This window comes from Neofelis nebulosa, chromosome 8 (assembly GCF_028018385.1).
Source record: "Neofelis nebulosa isolate mNeoNeb1 chromosome 8, mNeoNeb1.pri, whole genome shotgun sequence".
NCBI classification, from domain to species: Eukaryota; Metazoa; Chordata; class Mammalia; order Carnivora; family Felidae; genus Neofelis; species Neofelis nebulosa.
In genome coordinates this window covers 99603317-99622269 of record NC_080789.1, presented here as the reverse complement: position 1 = coordinate 99622269, position 18953 = coordinate 99603317, and the positions used below count along the sequence as shown (strand labels likewise).

General features: G+C 39.9%; 1 protein-coding gene and 1 long non-coding RNA gene across 2 annotated transcripts in view; one reads left to right on the top strand and one right to left on the bottom strand.

Moving 5' to 3' along the window:
* Nucleotides 1–18953, bottom strand: part of LOC131520044 (alpha-2-macroglobulin-like) — a 45920-nt gene that overhangs the window by 26186 nt on the left and 781 nt on the right. Inside the window, exons 2-14 of the mRNA XM_058743751.1 lie at nt 17078–17261; nt 16063–16222; nt 15842–15894; nt 13659–13679; nt 12974–13142; nt 12444–12528; nt 10505–10625; nt 9636–9750; nt 9115–9224; nt 7126–7287; nt 1839–2066; nt 1526–1589; nt 393–535 (exon numbers count right to left, since the gene is read on the bottom strand). Coding sequence (XP_058599734.1) covers nt 393–535; nt 1526–1589; nt 1839–2066; nt 7126–7287; nt 9115–9224; nt 9636–9750; nt 10505–10625; nt 12444–12528; nt 12974–13142; nt 13659–13679; nt 15842–15894; nt 16063–16222; nt 17078–17261 — 1615 coding nt within the window. The remainder of the gene's footprint in view (nt 1–392; nt 536–1525; nt 1590–1838; nt 2067–7125; nt 7288–9114; nt 9225–9635; nt 9751–10504; nt 10626–12443; nt 12529–12973; nt 13143–13658; nt 13680–15841; nt 15895–16062; nt 16223–17077; nt 17262–18953) is intronic.
* LOC131520046 (uncharacterized) lies at nt 479–7326 on the top strand. Its single transcript, XR_009265917.1, has 2 exons — nt 479–561; nt 7033–7326. It is a non-coding gene; the product is annotated as an uncharacterized LOC131520046 (long non-coding RNA).

Here is an 18953-nt window from a genome sequence, read left to right as displayed (position 1 = left end):
CCATTGTAATGATATCTAATTCTTATAAATGATTAAATTTGAGATTCCATTTTTTACCTTTGTTACACGGTAAGGTGTTTGTTACGTGTGGGTGAATGCACACGGTTCTAGATGCTCTCATATTTTTCTTTTGGCTCCCTAGTAATCTTAAAAACTCGTGTTTCCAACGTTTCATCATAGACGGGAGCAAGATACTCTGAACTGTGTCATATAGTAAGAGACAGTGCACGAGAATTTTAAACTAGGAGGCAAGTGGCATGGATTCCTCGTGTGTCTCTGCCATTCCCTTGCTGAAAATCTCTGGAGGATTCATTTTAACCCCTTTGGCCCCAGTGGTTCACATGCAGAAAATAATTGATAATAATAGCAACTGACAAAAAAAAAAAACCCACCTTGTTGGACAGACAGTTTTCAATCGTATATTTTGCAGAATCCCCAACCACTTCCCCGTCAGGTAAAATGGCGTAGATGAGCAATCGGGCGATGGGAGCAATGTCTGTGTCCACAGGGACTGACACCGAAAAGTGGCCTTTCACTGGAGCGCAGAAAGAATGAGGAATTGTGAGTATGGGTTAGACGTCTCCCCAGGGCTGAAATGAAAGTTTTCTGTCCCACGAAGCCAGTTTTAGGAGCCTGGTCTGGTTAACGGCTGTTTCTATTGGTTGGTATAATAGGTAGCAACCAGCAGACGTAGTAGGCTTAGTAGTAAACATAGAATGTTTACCTCTAAGAATTCTGTACCTCTGAGAACTCTAGCTTTAGGAAGAACCTTATCAAAGTGCTCTCTTCTCTTATCATACAATGGCTCCACGCTAATTTTCAGCTTTAACTCGTCTACACAAAGTTCTGATTTTATCTGAGGGCATGGAGACATCCACTTGGCTACTATTTGATCTAGACTTCACACTAGAGAAGGGAGATAGAACCAGAAGTTATGAAGAAGCGTCAAAAGAGTGGTTCACTGATAAGTTTTGTTGTAAGTGGTCCCTGAGACTTCCTTAGAAGAGCTGAAAACTTCGGAGGTTTATATCGGTCCGTATTTATTCATGGTGAGAGTCCCAATCCATGGTGGAAGTACCCAATTTAACCTTTCATAAATCAGAACTATCTTCAAAAGGGAATATGATATAAAGATATAAATGACTCAGCAAAAGACGGAGCATATAGAAAACATTCCAAAATTTTACCTTTCTCTCCATTTCCTAAAACAATTTTAAAATGCCATTTGAGAAGAAGCTCCATGACTGTCTATGGTTTGAAAACGTGGAATATGCATAGATTATAAAACAACAACATCAACACTTTAAATGATCTGGACAGAATACAGTGCTGAAGGAAAAGAAAAGAAATATTTGGTAAAGGGCGAAAAAACAACACCCCATTATTTCTTTCCCCTCTCAGCTTCTCATTTATTGGCGTTAGATGGAAACCCTCTCTCTTTTTTGAAACTATTTCTGGTATTTCTGCAGTGTAAGGCTGACTGTGTCGGAGTGGGGAAGAAATGTGGAATTATGGAAATACTCACTATCTCCCTGCTTCACAGGCAGCACATAGGTCCCAGTTCGGACAATGCCTCCCTTTGCCATTATCTGCAGAAAAGGCAAGGAAAAGGAACTTGGTTTGCCTGACAAAAATCTTACACCCCATGTCTTGCCCTTCATGTGTCATTCTTGCTTTATTGGGCCTGAGCTGGCAATAATTAGCCCAAAGAGAAGCCAAACTTTCGAAAGGAACATGGATAATAAGTCAAAGTAGTGACATCTAAGGAGTTTCCTGGTTCTTTGCCCCTCAGAGGGTTCTTGTCTATGGGGAGTCAACCAACTGGCCTTCCTTCTCACCAGATAATAGAACACGAGCTCCTTCAGCGTCTGCAGGGCGTGTCCATTCAGGGTATAATGTGCTTGGACTGTCTGAGTTTGGCCACAGGGCAGTTCATGAGGCATGGGCTCTAGGTGGACAAAACTCTTGCTTAGGGAGAATACAAGGTTAGCAGTGTGATAAGCTTCTTCGTTTTCTGCTGACAGCCATTGATAGCCATAACAGGGACTCTGATCCTTGTATTTGACCTAGTGAATTAAAAAAAAAACAGTATTAATTTCATAGATCATATGTCAGAGGGAATCAAAGTTCTCACAAAACTGCCTTGGTTCATCGTCCTACTTTAACTAGCACCTAGAAATCTTTTACTCCACAGTAAAAAAGTGAGAGAGTGTTTATCTCTATTGCAGGCCTTTGCACCGCAGAGGCTCCCTGGGTTGGTATTTAAATTTCTGAAGGGCATACACAGAGGCATCTTTTGCTGTGTTTAGTTTGCGCGACACTTTTTTGGGGGCCACTTTACCTACGCAGACAGAGACGCTGGAATTCTAAAAGCCCATTGAGGAGACCAAATAGTCTCCAGAAACTGAAGAACTACACTTCGGAGACTTATTTACGATGGATTTCCACCAGGTATTATGAATATGTCATGTTTCAACCTTAAGGGTCTGAGAACACTTTCTGTCAATAGCGTTGGGTTCCAGAGTTGAGTTGGTCAATTAGCTGAAGTCTATCACTCTTGGGCTGTCTGTGGCTGGCTATTTTATTTTGCTTTCTGAATGTTTACTTATTTATTTGGAGAGAGAGAGAGCTTGTGTGGCAAGAGCAGGGGAGGGGCAGAGGGAGAGGGAAGGAGAGAATCCCAAGCGGGCTCTGAGCTGTCAGCACAGAGCCTGAAGTGGGGCTCGAGCCCACCAACCTTTGAGACCATGGTTTGCGCTGAAATCAAGAGTCAGACACTTACCCAACTGAACCACCCAGGCTGATTGTTTTTAATGCTTTTTGTCCCTCTGGACTCTCAGGGTTCATAAGCCCTTTTGGGGTTGTCATTTAACTCTTCTCCATGCAGAAGACTTTCCATATTCTTTTCAGGCTTCCCCTACCCTCATCCTCACCTCCCAAGTGGCATGAATGAATCCTTGTGTCAGCAAAACACTTTATTCATATTTCAATATATGCTCCAGTGATAACATATAAATAATTACCAAACAGAGGGGTTATTTAAAAATAATATTTTTATTTTCAGGATGAGCACATTGCCTGGCGCGTGGAAAACGTTCAAGACAGTTCTTGATTGAATAAATGGGCAAACACTCAATTTTTAGCTAATTAGGAGATATGGGCTTTAATGCCATCCATGTAAAGTGGGATCAATCAAATATCCCATTTATTTGTCATCATTATTATATAATGTTTACTTGAGTATCCATATATCTCTGTGTATATTTACATTTCCATTGATGAATAGAGAACTCTATGCTAATATAAAGCGAATTATATGGGTATAACAAAAATCTGGATAAAATTAGAATAGCAGGGGGAAAATAAAGCAAGAACAATAATTTATAGGGTGTATACACAGGAAATGAATGCTACTAGTCATGTTAATGGGGCGCCTGGGGGACTCAGTCAGTAAAGCGACCAGCTCTTGGTTTCAACTCAGGTCATGATCTCATGGTTTGTGGGTTTGAGCCCCGCATTGGGCTCTGCGCTCATGGGGGAGACCTGCTTGGGATTCTCTATCTCCCCCTCTCTCTGCCTCTTCCCTCCTTGCTCTCACTCTCTCTCTCTCCCCCTCCCTCTAAAAATAAAACCACCCAAGAAACCTTAAATGCTAGTGATGTGAAAATGGGCTTTTACAGTAATAATATTCATATTCAAGTTAAAGGGGGCTTACTAAGTGCTTTAATATGTATTATCTTTTTCATAAGTACATATTTTTTCTATTTTCATTTCAAAATAACACATTAACTTTTAAAAAAGAAGTTAAACATCACATTTAATCCCCAAACCCTGATAACTAAGGGACATTACTTACAAAAATTTTTTTAATGTTTATTTATTTTTGAGAGTGAGAGAGACAGAGTATGAGTGGGGGAGGGGCAGAGAAAGAGGGGGACACAAAATCCAAAGCAGGCTCCAGGCTCTGAGCTGTCAGCACAGAGCCCGATGTGGGGTTCGAACTCATAAATGGTGAGATCATGACCTGAGCTGAAGTCAGACGCTTACCCGACAGAGCTACCCAGGTGCTCCCTTAAGGACATTACTTTTAAATTGAGATATTCCTAAAAGTAGCTTGAGGATTCTGTGTCTAATACTATAAACATGAATATATTACATACAGGATAATGTCTTCCTTTGCCTATTTAGGGGCCTAGTATTTGAAAAGCCATTTGGGTTGATTGCACTTTCTTTCATAAAAGAAAAAAACCTTTATTAAATTTTGTTTCTCATGTTTTTTTTTTTTTCTTAAAGTCTCTAGGCTTACTTTTTATTTTTTAAAAAATTTTTTTTTAACGTTTATTTATTTTTGAGACAGAGAGAGACAGAGCATGTATGGGGGAGGGTCAGAGAGAGGGAGACACAGAATCTGAAACAGGCTCCAGGCTCCGAGCTGTCAGCACAGAGCCCGATGCGGGGCTCGAACTCACAGACCGCGAGATCATGACCTGAGTCGAAGTCGGCCGCCCAACCAACTAAGCCACCCAGGCGCCCCTAGGCTTACTTTTTAAATTTCATAGTTGTTTCATTAACTTCACTGCTCAATGCAACAAGATCTACATTCTTCCTTGAATGTCAATCACCTTTCTGATTCCGACCTCTAGATCTACCTTATCTTCTTTAACACGTTAATGCAAAACTCACTTCTTTACCTCGGAGAACAGTAATGTAGCTCTGTGGATTCTGCAAAGTTCCCATGTGCTACGTGTACCTCAGCCGGCTTTCCATCAAAAGTTACAATAGTGTTTTCATTACCTCCCATTTCTCCATACTACTGGACTCTGGGTTCCTTGTGAATGGAAGTAAATCATAATCTGTGCAATGGCATTTTCTGTTATTTTCGCTATTTCTTCGTCTATAGAGCTTGACTGAATACAGCCTTTTCTTTTTTCTGTAATTTATATGAAACAAACATTTTCTCAAAACCCTCAGCCTCGTGCTCTCTACTCTCATTTTTCTGGCAGTCTCTGTCTTCATTTCAGGACGACTCACCTTAGGTTACCAGGTTTTTCCTCTTGTTTCTCCCCCCCCCCCCTTTTTATGTTTCAAGTTTTTATTTAAATTCTTATTAGTTTCAAAATGTATTATCTTATTTGATGGGGCACATGCACCCCAATATATTTAAATGCTATATATTTATAGCAGCATTATCAACACTAGCCAAATTATGGAAAGAGCTCAAATGTCCATCCACTGATGAATGGATAAAGAAGATGTGGTATATAAATACAATGGAATATTAGTCAGCCATCGAAAAGAATGAAATCTTGCCATTTGCAACAACATGGATGGAGTTAGAGTGTATTATGCCAAGTGAAATAAGTCAGATAGAGAAAGAAAAATACCATATGATTTCACTCATGTGTGGAATTTAGGAAACAAAACAAATATATGGGAAGGAAAAGAAAAGACAGAGGGAAACAAACCATAAGAGACTCTTAATGATAGAGAACAAACTGAGGGGTGATGGAGAGAGGTGGATGGGGGATGGGCTAAATGGGTGACGGACATTAGTTGTGATGAGCCTAGGGTGTTATATGGAAGTGATGAATCACTGAATTCTACTCCTGAAGCCAATACTGCACTGTATTGGCTAACTAGAATTTAAATACAAAGTTGAAAATAAAAAATAATTTAAAAAATGTATTATCTTATTTAATTCTCACAACAACCCCAGGAATTAGGTACTAATATTGTATCCACTTTACAGATAAGAAAATAAAATATAGAAGTTTTTCGTTATTTTCTTTTAATATAGAGTTAAGCCAGGATTTTAATATAATTTATCTGATTCTGGAACCTACTCTTTTCTTTTTTTCTTTTCTTTTCTTTCCTTTTCTTTCTTTCTTTTCTTTTCTTTCTTTCTTTCCTTTCTTTTCCTTTCTTTTCTTCTTTTCTTTTCTTTCCTTCTTTCCTTTCCTTTCCTTTCCTTTCCTTTCCTTTCCTTTCCTTTCCTTTCCTTTCCTTCCCTTTTTTCCTTTCTTCTTTCTTTAAACATTTTCTTCTTAATGGTGGAAAAAACACATACCAAAAATGACCATCTCAGTTATTTGTAAGTGAACAGATTGCTGGTGTTAAGCAGTGTGCAATAGATCTCCAGAGTTTTTTCATCTTTGTAAAACTAAAGCCAATAAACAACAATTCCCCATTTCTCCTCTGCAGCCCCTGGCAACCACTATTCTACTTTCTGTTTCTATGACTTGACTATTTCAGGTACTAATGTAAGTGGAATCATACAGTTTGTGTGTGTGTGTGTGTGTGTGTGTGTGTGTTTGGTAACGGGCCATTTCACGTAGCATAATGTCTTCAGGGTTCATTCACATTGTAGCATGTGACAGATTTCCTTTCTTTTTTTTTTTTTTAATTTTTTTTTTAACGTTTATTTATTTTTGGGACAGAGAGAGACAGAGCATGAACGGGGGAGGGGCAGAGAGAGAGGGAGACACTGAATCTGAAACAGGCTCCAGGCTCTGAGCCGTCAGCACAGAGCCCGACGCGGGGCTCGAACTCACGGACCGCGAGATCGTGACCTGAGCTGAAGTCGGACGCTTAACCGACTGAGCCACCCAGGCGCCCCAGATTTCCTTTCTTTTTAAACCTGATACCATTCCACTGTATGTATAGACTACCTTTTGTTTTTCCATTCATCTGTTGGTGGATATTTGAGTTGCTTCCCCTTCTTGGTTAATGTGAGTAGTGTTATTATCAACATGAGTGTGCAAATATCTCTTTGAGACTCTGCTTTCAATTATTTTGAATATACATCCAGAATGAGATTACTGGATCATACGGTAGTTCTATTTTTAAATTTTGGAGGAACTGCCGTGCTGTTTTCCATAGTGGCCACACCATTTTGCATTCTCAACAGCGCACAAACGGAACCCACGCTTTTAACCACAACACTACACTGCCTCCCTTTTAATAGTGTTTTCAAAGTTGACCTGAAAAATTGACTTACAATTTCTTTTTTTTTTTTTTTTTTCATTTCCATAGGACTAAACACCACTTGGAAATTTCATCACTTCTAGGTTGCAACCTTATTTTCAAGGCTATTTCATGTCATTGGTGACTTCTCTTCCAACTTACCCTGACAGTGAGAGAGGTGCCCATCACGCTGGTGGGGTCGATAGAGAACTGTACCAGGCCATGCTCATCAGTGGTCGCATTGGATTTATAGTTAGCTTCATTTGCTGTGATGAAGATGAGTTCATTTGGCATGGGGACACCTTTCCCATCCACTAGTTGCACCTGAAGATTAAAATCTGTGGATCAGTTATATGGTTAATACCCAGCAGTCACCAAACATTCATTCTATCACAAATATTTATTGAGTACGTCCTGTATGTTGGATATGGTTCCGGGCATTGAGGCTATCGCAGTGAACAAAACAAAGCTCCGCCATCTAGATAGAGCTCACCGTCTAGTAAAATAGATAGATGTTAAATAAATGCATAAATGATATATACGTGTTTAGTAGTCAGCAGTCCTGAGACAAACAGTAAAGCAGAGCAAAGGGATGGGGAATCATGGAAATGAAGATAGGGATGACCTGAAAAGTGTATTCTCTGGATATTTTAGAAGTGCTGTGGGTTACACAGAACCCTTGGAGAGTCACAGAACACAAGAGTCAGATCGTAATGACAATTTTTAACCCCTTAGCCAAACTTAATTGAGCCCCAGGCACTTTTTTGGTGGCTGACCGTTAGCTTTTCATGGATTAGTGTTCTGAAGTATAATAAATGCACAAATTAGAAGTTGCTAATACATTATCCCGTGTACTTTTCTAGTTGCTTTCTATATATCTGCTTCCCAGTCTAGATTTTCCAACTTTTGGAAGGTAGGCAGATAGCAGGAGGCACTCCCCATGTGCAAAATGCAAAATTGAGGCGAATCATATAGTATTCAGTAAGGGCCAAAAGTGAAATTACTGCTAATGTGGAACTCGGTAGATGAGTAGTCCAGTTAAGATTTCAAAGAGGACGATTCTTTTTCAGTAGAAGTCACCTTTGGTTGCAGGAAGCACTGTTCAAAGACTTGGGTCAACGTATGTGATTAATTGGTAAGATCTGAGTTCGCCAATGAAACGTTGGCTGCGCGGGCAAAGTCAAGGTTAGATTCTCTCGAACTGATGAGAGAGTCTTATGACTGATGGGGTAGTTATTTGGCAGGAAGGAAATACAAAAATAGTACAATCTGCTTCTGAGAAATTAAAAATAAGTGGGCTGTGCATTTTAGGAAGTGACTAAAGTCTCTGAAATTGTTTGCTGTCAGAACATAATCGAGACATTCTAAAACACACTTCACCACTTCTTAATGGGGTCTAGTCCCTCTGTCTTTTACAGTCTCCACACCTGAAACCTCAATAACATTTCCATTAAGAATATGATACACGGTAATTACTCATTGGTGGGCATACAACTGTCATCTCAGACTTTTGGAGTCAGAAAGACCCATTTGCACATACCTGTTTCCAATAGAAAAATAACAATACAAGGTTTTTCGTAGACACGTGAGAAAATTTATATTTTTAGAATCTGGAAATCTTACACAGCAGTATTTTACCCTTATGCGTACTGGTTTTTAATACATTCTTGCGAGTGTAAAAGAAAGTAGTGTTAACTGTAATATCCATGGAGAAACACTAGGTACAGTAGAATCTTTTAGACTTCAAAATAACAATTAAAGCCACCTACCCACTCACTACCATATAAAGTTAGGATCATGTAAGTGATCAGAGGATCATGTAAGTGGCCACGGGGAATTTTGAGATTCTTGTGAGGAAATATAAAAACCTGACACTATCTACCGGTAGTGAAAAGATGAAAAGATTGAGTGACAGCGCACAATGCTGTTCAAAAAGTGGGGGAAAACAACCCGTCTGCTTTTGATGGTGCTTTAGAATGATTTTATAGATTTCATATACAAATTTATAGAGGGAAAGATTTATTTTTATGTGGTTTTATACCTTTGCTTATATTAATCAACAGATAATATTAAGCAGGTCTGGTTTTAGCAGGATATATGTTTATTAAATGACGCTACATAATTTGATTTGTGAATTAGAAAATACTCCACCTGCCCAAAGAAGGGGATCCCTTGTCTAAAGTATGGGTCCACTTTCACAAATGAGAGTTTGGTTATGGTTCTTGTTATTTCACTGGATCCTTTTCCAGTTAACTCTACCTCTGGAAAAAAAAAGAAAGAAAATAAATTGCTTTTTGGAAGGATGATCCCCCCTGAACAACAACTTCTTCTTCTTCTTTCTTCTTCTTCTTCTTTTGTAATGTTTTTAACTTATTTTTGAGAGAAAGAGAGAGCACAAACAGGGGTGGGGCAGAGACAGAGGGAGACACAGAATCAGAAGCAGGCTCCAGGCTCCCTGAGTTGTCAGCACAGAGCCCAACTTGGTGCTCGAACTTGTGAACTGAGAGATCATGACCTGAGCCCCAGTCAGACGCTCAACCGACGGAGCCACCCAGGTGCCCCAATCCCCCATGAACTTCTTATGTTACTACTTCCTTTCCAATTCATAATTTGGCAAAGGAAATAAATCAGTGTTCATTGCTTTTCCCCCCATACCCACATGGTACACAAACCTGTTCCTTCTTCTTGGATCTTGGCCTCCACTTCAAGCTTCATTTCATACCCTTGTCTCTTCATCTGGAAGATCTTGGTTTTTATTTGTTGAGAAAAGCAGCCCTGGCTGTTTAGCTAGGAGGGGATAAAGCAAAATATAGAAACGTAATACTGGACAGGTCAGTGGTCGGTTAATCTGGTGGGATTTTTTGAGGGGACAATGTAACCCAGGGGTTTTCTAATGACAAGAACACAATAAATATTCTCTAGGGATTAGTTATGATTACATTTCCTGATAGCATCTGGTTTATTACAGACATATATTTCTTAGTATCTGATATTCTCTAGAGTTAATGGGATAGGCATGCCTTAAACATTTGTGGGTAATCTTACTGTAGTGAGGACCTAACTTTTCACCAAAGCCGGGCCCCCCTTCCATAGTACACAAATGTTGCAAGGAAGTGGCTGCCCATCTGAAGACTATGTTTCCTACCTCCCTGGCACGTAGGTGGGGCCATGTGACAAGTTCTTGCTCACGGAAAGAAGGCAAAACCTATACCCTTCCCAGCCCAAATGCTTAACAGGTATAATGATTTTCCTTCTTCCTTCATACAAGTAGATGGCCAAGGCAGCTTTGAATGCCAGGTTTGGAGACTGCTCTCCACTTCCACTATTCTGGGTGCTTGGTGAACCGAGCACACCCCCAGTAGCCAATTATAAGAAAGAAATAATTCTTATTGTGCTAAATCACTGACATGTAAATTACTGTGGCTAACATAGCATTCTCTTGTAGAGTGTTCTCTTCCTGGGTTAGCACCATGTTGTAACTCACTGCTTATCAACAATGTCTCTGTTGTTAGTTCCTTAGGAGGAACAGTCTTCCACCTACCTGTTGACTGAATTTCTCACAGATGGCCTGCGACTCTCCACTATAGCAGTTAGAAGGGTTACTGTACTTTCTGCACATGCTCATAGTCAGATGTCCTTGGACAGGCTTCCCGTATGTGTATCTGTCATTGGAACATTGCCAAATGAATCAAAGCAGACATTGAACATCCCCATTTTCTACCTATTTATATTCCCCCTTTTAGCTGAAGTATATTTCCTCTCTGTACTTCCCTCTAATCTCTGCAGGGCCTTCACAATGCTGAGAGCAAGTAAGTAATGACCCTTCTTTTTAACAAATCTCTAGTGCGGCATGCTGAGATTTACTAGTCTTCTTGGATCATGTCTTTTTTACCCCTTAATTTTTTATTATTTTTTTTTTTTTTAAATTTTTTTTTTTCAACGTTTTTTATTTATTTTTGGGACAGAGAGAGACAGAGCGTGAACGGGGGAGGGGCACAGAGAGAGGGAGACACAGAATCAGAAACAGGCTCCAGGCTCCGAGCCATCAGCCCAGAGCCCGACGCGGGGCTCGAACTCACGGACCGCGAGATCGTGACCTGGCTGAAGTCGGACGCTTAACCGACTGCGCCACCCAGGCGCCCCTAATTTTTTATTTTTAATCCCATCTTTAAAAAGATACATCTCTTATTACCAAAGCTACCCCTGTTCTTAAGAGAGAGGGGAAAAAAAAATACCAACAAAACAAAGAAGAGAGAAAATGCCCTCAATTCTACCTAGGAATACAAACTATTAATATGATGGTGTCTCCTTCCATTATCCTCTTGTGATGTGTAGCCTTCTCTATGTATATGGAGTTTAACTTGTTTACTTTTTATGAAACTGGGGTTGTGCCATATAGATATGTCATTGATGGTTGATGTGTTTTCAAGGGCATTTGTTTCCTTCCCTATCTAAAACATCTTCTGAATCTTTACTTGCAAGAGTATTGGCTCACCAGTTACATAGGATCAGGAATTTGGTGGTGCTTACTCTGAGACAGTGCTGGGGCAGGGACCCTGTGGAATCGTGGGTGCATTACGTGTGTGGTCGTTGGCAGGGCTGGTTTCTTCACTCTGTTTGCTCTTTCTGCTAGTGCTATCGATGGACGACTGGGGATGGGAGCATTAGATTTTAGAAACATGAATTTTCAAGGTTGTAAAGGACCAAACTGAGGTATCATGTCCAGTCTCATCAGGAAAAATGGCAGGGCTGAGAGGAATGTGACATGACTTGGGTAGACCGATGACTCAGCTGAGATCTTGGTAACATGCCTATCTCTACAAATTCTGAATCAAAGCTATTTTCCACTATGTATGCAAGGTCACGTAAATGATCTGTTGATGACAGAATTTCCTCTACCTGGGAAATGGGAAAGTCAGTATCCTTCAACACTATCCCATTTGTGTGTGCGTGTGTGTACGTGTGTGTGTGCGCGTATAGCTTTGTCACTTTCAGAATCAGTCCTCATAGATAGGTTCTCTAGGAACAGTTGTTTGCCCCGTGATAGTTATGACGATGCTGGTAAGGACATGAAAGAACATAAGAAGGAAAGATAGAGAAGCAGCAGGCGAGGAAGGTTCTAGAGATGGGATGATTCCATGTACTTAAAGTATTTGTCCTCCCACTGTTCTTAAAGAAATGAGTGAAAATATCCCAAATGGTGAGTCTCCTTTTTTTTTTTTTAAGTTTACTTATTTTGAGAGAGAGAGAGAGTACACACGAGCGAGGGAGGGGCTGAGAGAGAGAGAAACAGAGAGAGAATCCTCCCTGATGCCAGCACGGAGCTGGACGTGGGGCTCTAACTCAGGAAATGCGAGATTATGACCTGAGCTGAAATCAAGAGTCAGACGCTTAACTGACTAGCCACCCAGGTTCCCCATGGTGAATCTCCTTTAAATAATTCTCTCAAACGATAAAAAAAATAATAACAATAAACTCACAGGCCACATACTGACACATTCACCTCTTCTTCCAAGATAGTGATTATCTTTGGCATTGTTACTTGGACTTCAAACTTGGGGAGCACTGTTCATCAGAGATAAAGGAAGTTAGTGATTGTTTTTCAACTTTTGGGGAGTTAGTATTCTCAGTTTCTCTGTAACAATTCCCTAACAGTGTTTTAGTGTCCTGAAAAGTTAGCTGTACTCTTCCCTCCAACCACCTTACCATCAAATGGATATTCTGATTGAAGGATTGTGACAGATCACTGTAATCCTAATGAATTATGGAAGCCTTCTCTTAAAGGTATTTTACATTTTTTTTGAGATTAAAAATTATTACAAAAAGTAACCAAGCTATACAAAGTCCTATTCACAGATTATTGATAGTCTCATTGGGGTTAGATATAACTGATTCTACTCGAAGCCCAACCTCACATGTAGGAAATGAAAGGACTCTAAATAACCTCAAATTCCATGCCCTGGAAGTTTGGATATGAAGAAAATGCTCCGTGACTTTCCATTATCCATACCAAATTCCTCCACGGTGAAGGGGTGCTCCGTTCTTCCACCTGATTCCTTCTGTACCACCACCTTGTAAGAGCCCTGGATGGGCTCTGATGAGAGGGGAAAGGCCAGTTGCGTGAGGCCACTCGCTAACTTGAGTTTCTGCCATTGTGCGATACGATTTCCTTTCGGGTCCTATGGATGCAGTAATTGTAACTTACAAAAGAGCCTAGAGCCTTAGAGACAATAACAGAAATCTATGGAGACCCCTATGTTATTCACAAAGACAACCAATGGGGTGGTGGTGAAGGGAGGGAGGGAAGATGACTTAAAACTATCTGGTGCTGTATGAACTCAGACATTTCTCCCTTTTTTTTAAAAAATTTTTTTTAACGTTTATTTATTTTTGAGACAGAGAGAGACAGAGCATGAACGGGGGAGGGGCAGAGAGAGAGGGAGACACAGAATCGGAAGCAGGCTCCAGGCTCTGAGCCATCAGCCCAGAGACCCACGCGGGACTCGAACTCACGGACCACGAGATCGTGACCTGAGCTGAAGTCGGACGCTTAACCGACTGAGCCACCCAGGCGCCCCCAGACATTTCTCCCTTAATGACAAGCTTCCGGTAGAATGTAACAGCCTCTCAAATATGAACATTTTCTCTAAATGTATTACTTTAATTCTGATTATGGAATGTTTCCTGTTGCTTACCTGAATGAATACAAGTGGAATCTGAAAGACAAAAGAGAAATAAAGGAATGTAGAATTATTTTCAAATATTCTTAGTTGTGATTTATAAGCAAGACATCTTTATGCAGAATACCTCTATCTATAGTAAAACAGGAAAAAAATTCAGGTTAAGTTTTATAAAACTTTTAACTAATCTGTTTTAAGCAATTAATAAATAATATTAAGAGCTTATTAAGCTATCAGCAAAATATAGGTATGTGCACAGCCTTTCCTTAGCGACAGTATTTACTGACATTACTTCAATGCTTATAGCATCAAGTGAGGAATACTCACTCCTTTGTTATGAAATTTTACGGATTGAGAAATAAACACCAACAAAATTATAAGTAACCATACTCAGATCCAAATATTGAGATGGCCAAAGAATTCTTAGTTCGAAGATTAAAGAAGAGGAATAGCTCCTCTGCTATCAATATTTAGTCATTTAAAAAAATGTGTATTTATTTTTGAGAGAGCACAAGTGGGGTGGGGCAGAGAAAAGGGGACAAAGGATCCAAAGCGGGTTGTGTGCTGACGACAATGAGCCCGATGCAGGGCTCCAACCCACCAACCGTGAGATCATGACCTGAGCTGAAGTCGGACATTAACCGACTCAGCCACCCAGGTGCCCCAAGATACGTATTTTATATATTCTTAATATTTATATATTTATAATTTTATATTGATACTGATTTGATATTTAATATTTATGAATTTAAGACATATATCAATGATATATCAGTCATGTATCTGAAATATAAAGAATATATATGATAAACATATTATATACACACACACACACATTCACACACCTGATTTATATATCAGGTAGGAAATGCCAGGAAGAAAAAACGGGGGACAGTAAGGCTACTATAATGATGGATAAGGTGCTTATTTTAGACGGAGGTGTGAAAGTAGAAACTAGGAGACCAGCTTCAAGGTTACTGAAATAGTCTTTTTTAGAAGTGATATTGGCCGTGGGGCACCTGGGTGGCTCAGTTGGTTGAGCTTCCAGCTTTGGCTCAGGTCATGATCTCATGGTTCATGAGTTTGAGCCCTGCCTTGGGCTCTCTGCTTGCTGTCACCACAGATCTTGCTCTGGATTCTCTGTCCCTTCTACTCTCTGCCTCTCCCCTGCTCGTTCTCTCTCTCTCTCTCTCTCAAAATAAATAAACTTGGGGCGCCTGGGTGGCTCAGTCGGTTGAGCGTCCGGCTTCGGCTCAGGTCACGATCTCACGGTCCGTGAGTTCGAGCCCCGCAGCGGGCTCTGTGCTGACTGCTCAGAGCCTGGAGCCTGTTTCACATGCTGTGTCTCCCTCTCTCTCTGACCTTCCCCCGTTCATGCTCTGTCTCTCTCTGTCTCAAAAATAAATCAACGTTAAAAAAAAAAAAAAAAAAACTTAAAAAAACAAAAGACGTGATATTGGCCAGGATGAGATTGTAGTAATTCAAGTGGTAAGAAATAGAAATAGTCTGGATATATTTCAAGCTAACATGACTTTCAGATGTAGTGGATGCGAGTGTCAAAGAGAGGAAGCAGGGATTACGTGAGAATCTTTTGTTTAAGGCGTTAGAAGAAAAGAATCGCCTTTGAGACAAGAAGATGTGGTGGGGTGGTGGGTTTGGGAGAGAAAAACGAAGTCTCTTTTGTTTGATGTCTGCATTAATGAAAGAGTTATTTCTTATCAATATCAAGTAGGGTTAGTTTTACTTGATCTTAGCCAAAAGGCTGAGAAGCGATCAAGTAGTGTTAGTTTCAAGGAACAAAGCCTGATTACACTCTTCCTTTATAGAGGAGGTTTTTGGTAGGTATGTTTAGAAAAATTCTAAGTGTTTGAGAGTTTATTTGAATTTAAGCTGTTTGATGGTGTAGGTGGGTCTATTATGTAATATCTCTTTCTAATTTGCCTAATTGAGAACTTTATAAGGAATAAGTTTAACTGTGTGACAGGTGACTAAGTACCAGTACCAAGATGGAAAGAATTAGGTACTCTCTTGAGCTGGGGTTCTGGTTTAAAGGAGGACCTCTCACTGTTGTACTGCCAGAAATCACCACCAGTGATACCAGATTCTTCCTCTCCCTGGTCCTCCTCCAACACCAAAAAGAGGCTTCCAGATTGTTTATCCAGATAAGAATGATTCCATATAGACATTTGGAGACTCACCAACTCACTCAGGGGGTGAAAATTTCCATCCAATGAGACAACACGAAACTTCACTGAAACAGAAATATTTTCCATGAGTCCCAGAGACCTTAAGTCAGGCCTATGGGCCGGTGAGACAAACTTTTAAAGAACCAGGACTACAAGGCCTTTGACTGGGGAATATGCAGGGGAGGAAGGTCTTTTCTTTTGGGAGTTGTTCTAACTGTAGGGCCTCTTCGTACCTGTTTGCCCTGGTTTGTAGATGGCTTTGTCTGTCTGGACGAAGACCAGACTCTCTTCATTTTTAACCACGACTGTGGTCCGCTTCTTGAATTCTTGGGTTGGTCCTTTCACTTGGACAGTGAGGAACATGACCTCCTCATTGGATGGAGATCTTGGGACCTGAAACATAAGACAGACCCCAAGAACCCATTCAGTCTCCCAAGTTTCCCCCGCCACCCCATGTTCCTCTCCTCCCTGGACATCTGGACCCTTTGCTTCATTGCGCCCCCCTGATTGTCACTAGGGGAAGTTGCCATGGACAGGAATTACTTCTGTCATTTTACAAATGGGGAGACAGAACAGAAGATGGAGGAAAATATATCAGTAAAAGAGGTCATAAGTGAGACTCACATCTCCTTATAGATCAACAAATACAGTCCTGATTCAATTATATACTGAACTTTACCAAGCTGATGTTATGTGCTAAAGGGGCATGGTAGGAATATATTTTAAGGCTATGGGAAAGAAAACTACTATAGTTTATTGGCCGTAGGCTATAAGCATGTTACATGTGGGCAACTCTGAAGAGATTGGATATGTGCTTATGGCAATTTCTACAATTTTCACTCTTCAGTATGGGGTGATGTGTTCCTGTCAGGCCACCACTGGGGGTGTACGTCATGCATTGGTCTAGTGTGCCTTATTAATATTTTTTTCTATTTTCCATTTCACAGAAGTCACATTTTAAGAAGAAGTCACATTTTCCCTTTGTCTAGTGCGTACTGCTTTTTCCCCTCCTGGCTAACAGAAATTTTCTTTGGTCATTAAGTTGATTTTTAATATGCCTATAAATATTTGGCTCCCATGGCTGGAAATTCACACACACTGCTTCTTAATTCCTATGCATAGTTACTACATTTAGATGTCTTTCTGAAGTCGTTTGCAGGCTCTCAAAGTTTTATCTTGACTGAATTCTAGATGCCTATGACCCTAACCAGTAGAATCAAGTGTATTAAGTCAAATAGGCATACTCACAGTGAAGGAGACGCAGTGGAATAAATCCTTCTCCACCACCAGGTCAGTGAAGAGGCTCTGGTTTCCCCTGAGGGACTCCAAGGAAGCACTTACAGTCACTGTCTCATCCAGGTAGCTCAGAAGGATGCAACCCTTCTCAGGGGTCTCGGTATGGAGCAGGGAGGGGACCAGGGCCATGTACTGCCTGAGAATCGGGGAGTCCAGTTAGAGGAGAGTGTAGGAGGGGAATCACCCTGGTGTTATCGCCAGCACTATTTTCCATCACAATTATTGTTACTATCATTCGTTCTCTACCACAAGAAGACATATTGGTGAACATGAAATTGATCTCTGCTGTGGAACGGCACGTGTGAGACATTCCCTGTTCCATCACCAATGCCATTGCAGTGAACATTTGACTCGTGTGAGCAAATTTGCTGAGACACCTCACTTTCAGGAACACCGTATGCAAGCATCCGAATTCAAATCAGAAATAGGCTTACACTTATGGTGTCGTAAATCTATTTTACACTGGGACTGTTGTAAAAAGCAAGCAAGGTCTCAGGGGAGACATTACAAAAACCAATCAACATGCAATACTTTCCCTGGATATATATATCCAACAACCCTGTGAAAATCGTATGGAAAATACTTGCTTCCACTTTGTAGATATGGAATCTGACGCTCAAAGAAAGTCATTAAAGTCTCAGTTGTGGTGAGCAACTAATGTTATCTTCTTGTTACCTAACTCTGGCTCTTTGCATTTTCAATATTTGCCCTTCAGTTCTTGGCTAGACAGTGGTTCCGCCCACAAATGGCCTTCTAGTGATGGAATTTTGGGCCGAGGTAACTCATGAGCAGAACAGACTTTGACAATACCCTCATACATAGTTTTATTGGCTGTGTAGTTTTCAAACATTTCTGCTCACAGAATTCCTAAAATAATTTTTAGACACTACACATTCCTTACATATTTTCAAGTAAACATGTATATTTTTGTCACAAGTTTAAATAATAGCAAAAGATACTATTTCCAATGACATTTTTAAAGTTAAAACTTACATCAGTCTTTTATAAGTTTTTGATGGGTTCTTAAATATTCTAGCAACAACATACCCAATATGACCTATTTAAAAAATATGTCAAAAGGTCCTTTCTGTGATGATCAGAAATTTAACATCTTTCTTTTTTTTTCCTCCTTAAACTTGAATTACCATGCCACTGACTACACAGAAGTTTGTCCTAAGACTTTAATGCTTCAAAATATGTTCATGGATAACTCTGGCTTCTTTATTAACTATATATGTATATATATATACATATGCTCATACATATAATACTATGGATGGGTGCTTAATTTAACTTTAACTCTTTATGCGACCATAAAGTTGTAAATGCTAAGCATTTTCTTCTGGATTGAATTCTTTTTAGAAGTCTTACGAGAATACAACTGATCAAAACAATATGAATGTATTACAAGTCATGATTCACACATACTATAGCAAATCAAAATATTTTTGAAGCACATATTTAATGAGAACAATGAGCTGTTTTTGTGTTTCCACGAATGGCTATTCCTTAATAGCAAGAATTGAAAGAGGCCTAACATTAATTGTGTTGCTATTTTTAGTCTGTATAGACATGAGTGCCGTGAAAAACTGTTTACCTGAAAGTAAATAAAACACAGATAAAACAAGTATATCGTTGTTACCGGTTCTTGCAACTCCTTCTGCATTATATACCAACATTCACCAAGTATCTATTATCTATTGTCTATTATCAAGTATCTATTATCAAGAATCGCTTCTAATCACCTGTCAGCTGGTATTTCGTTTGGATGCCCCTCAACTTTGTTGACACAAAGCATTCATCATCACATAATCTGCCAAAGAATTTT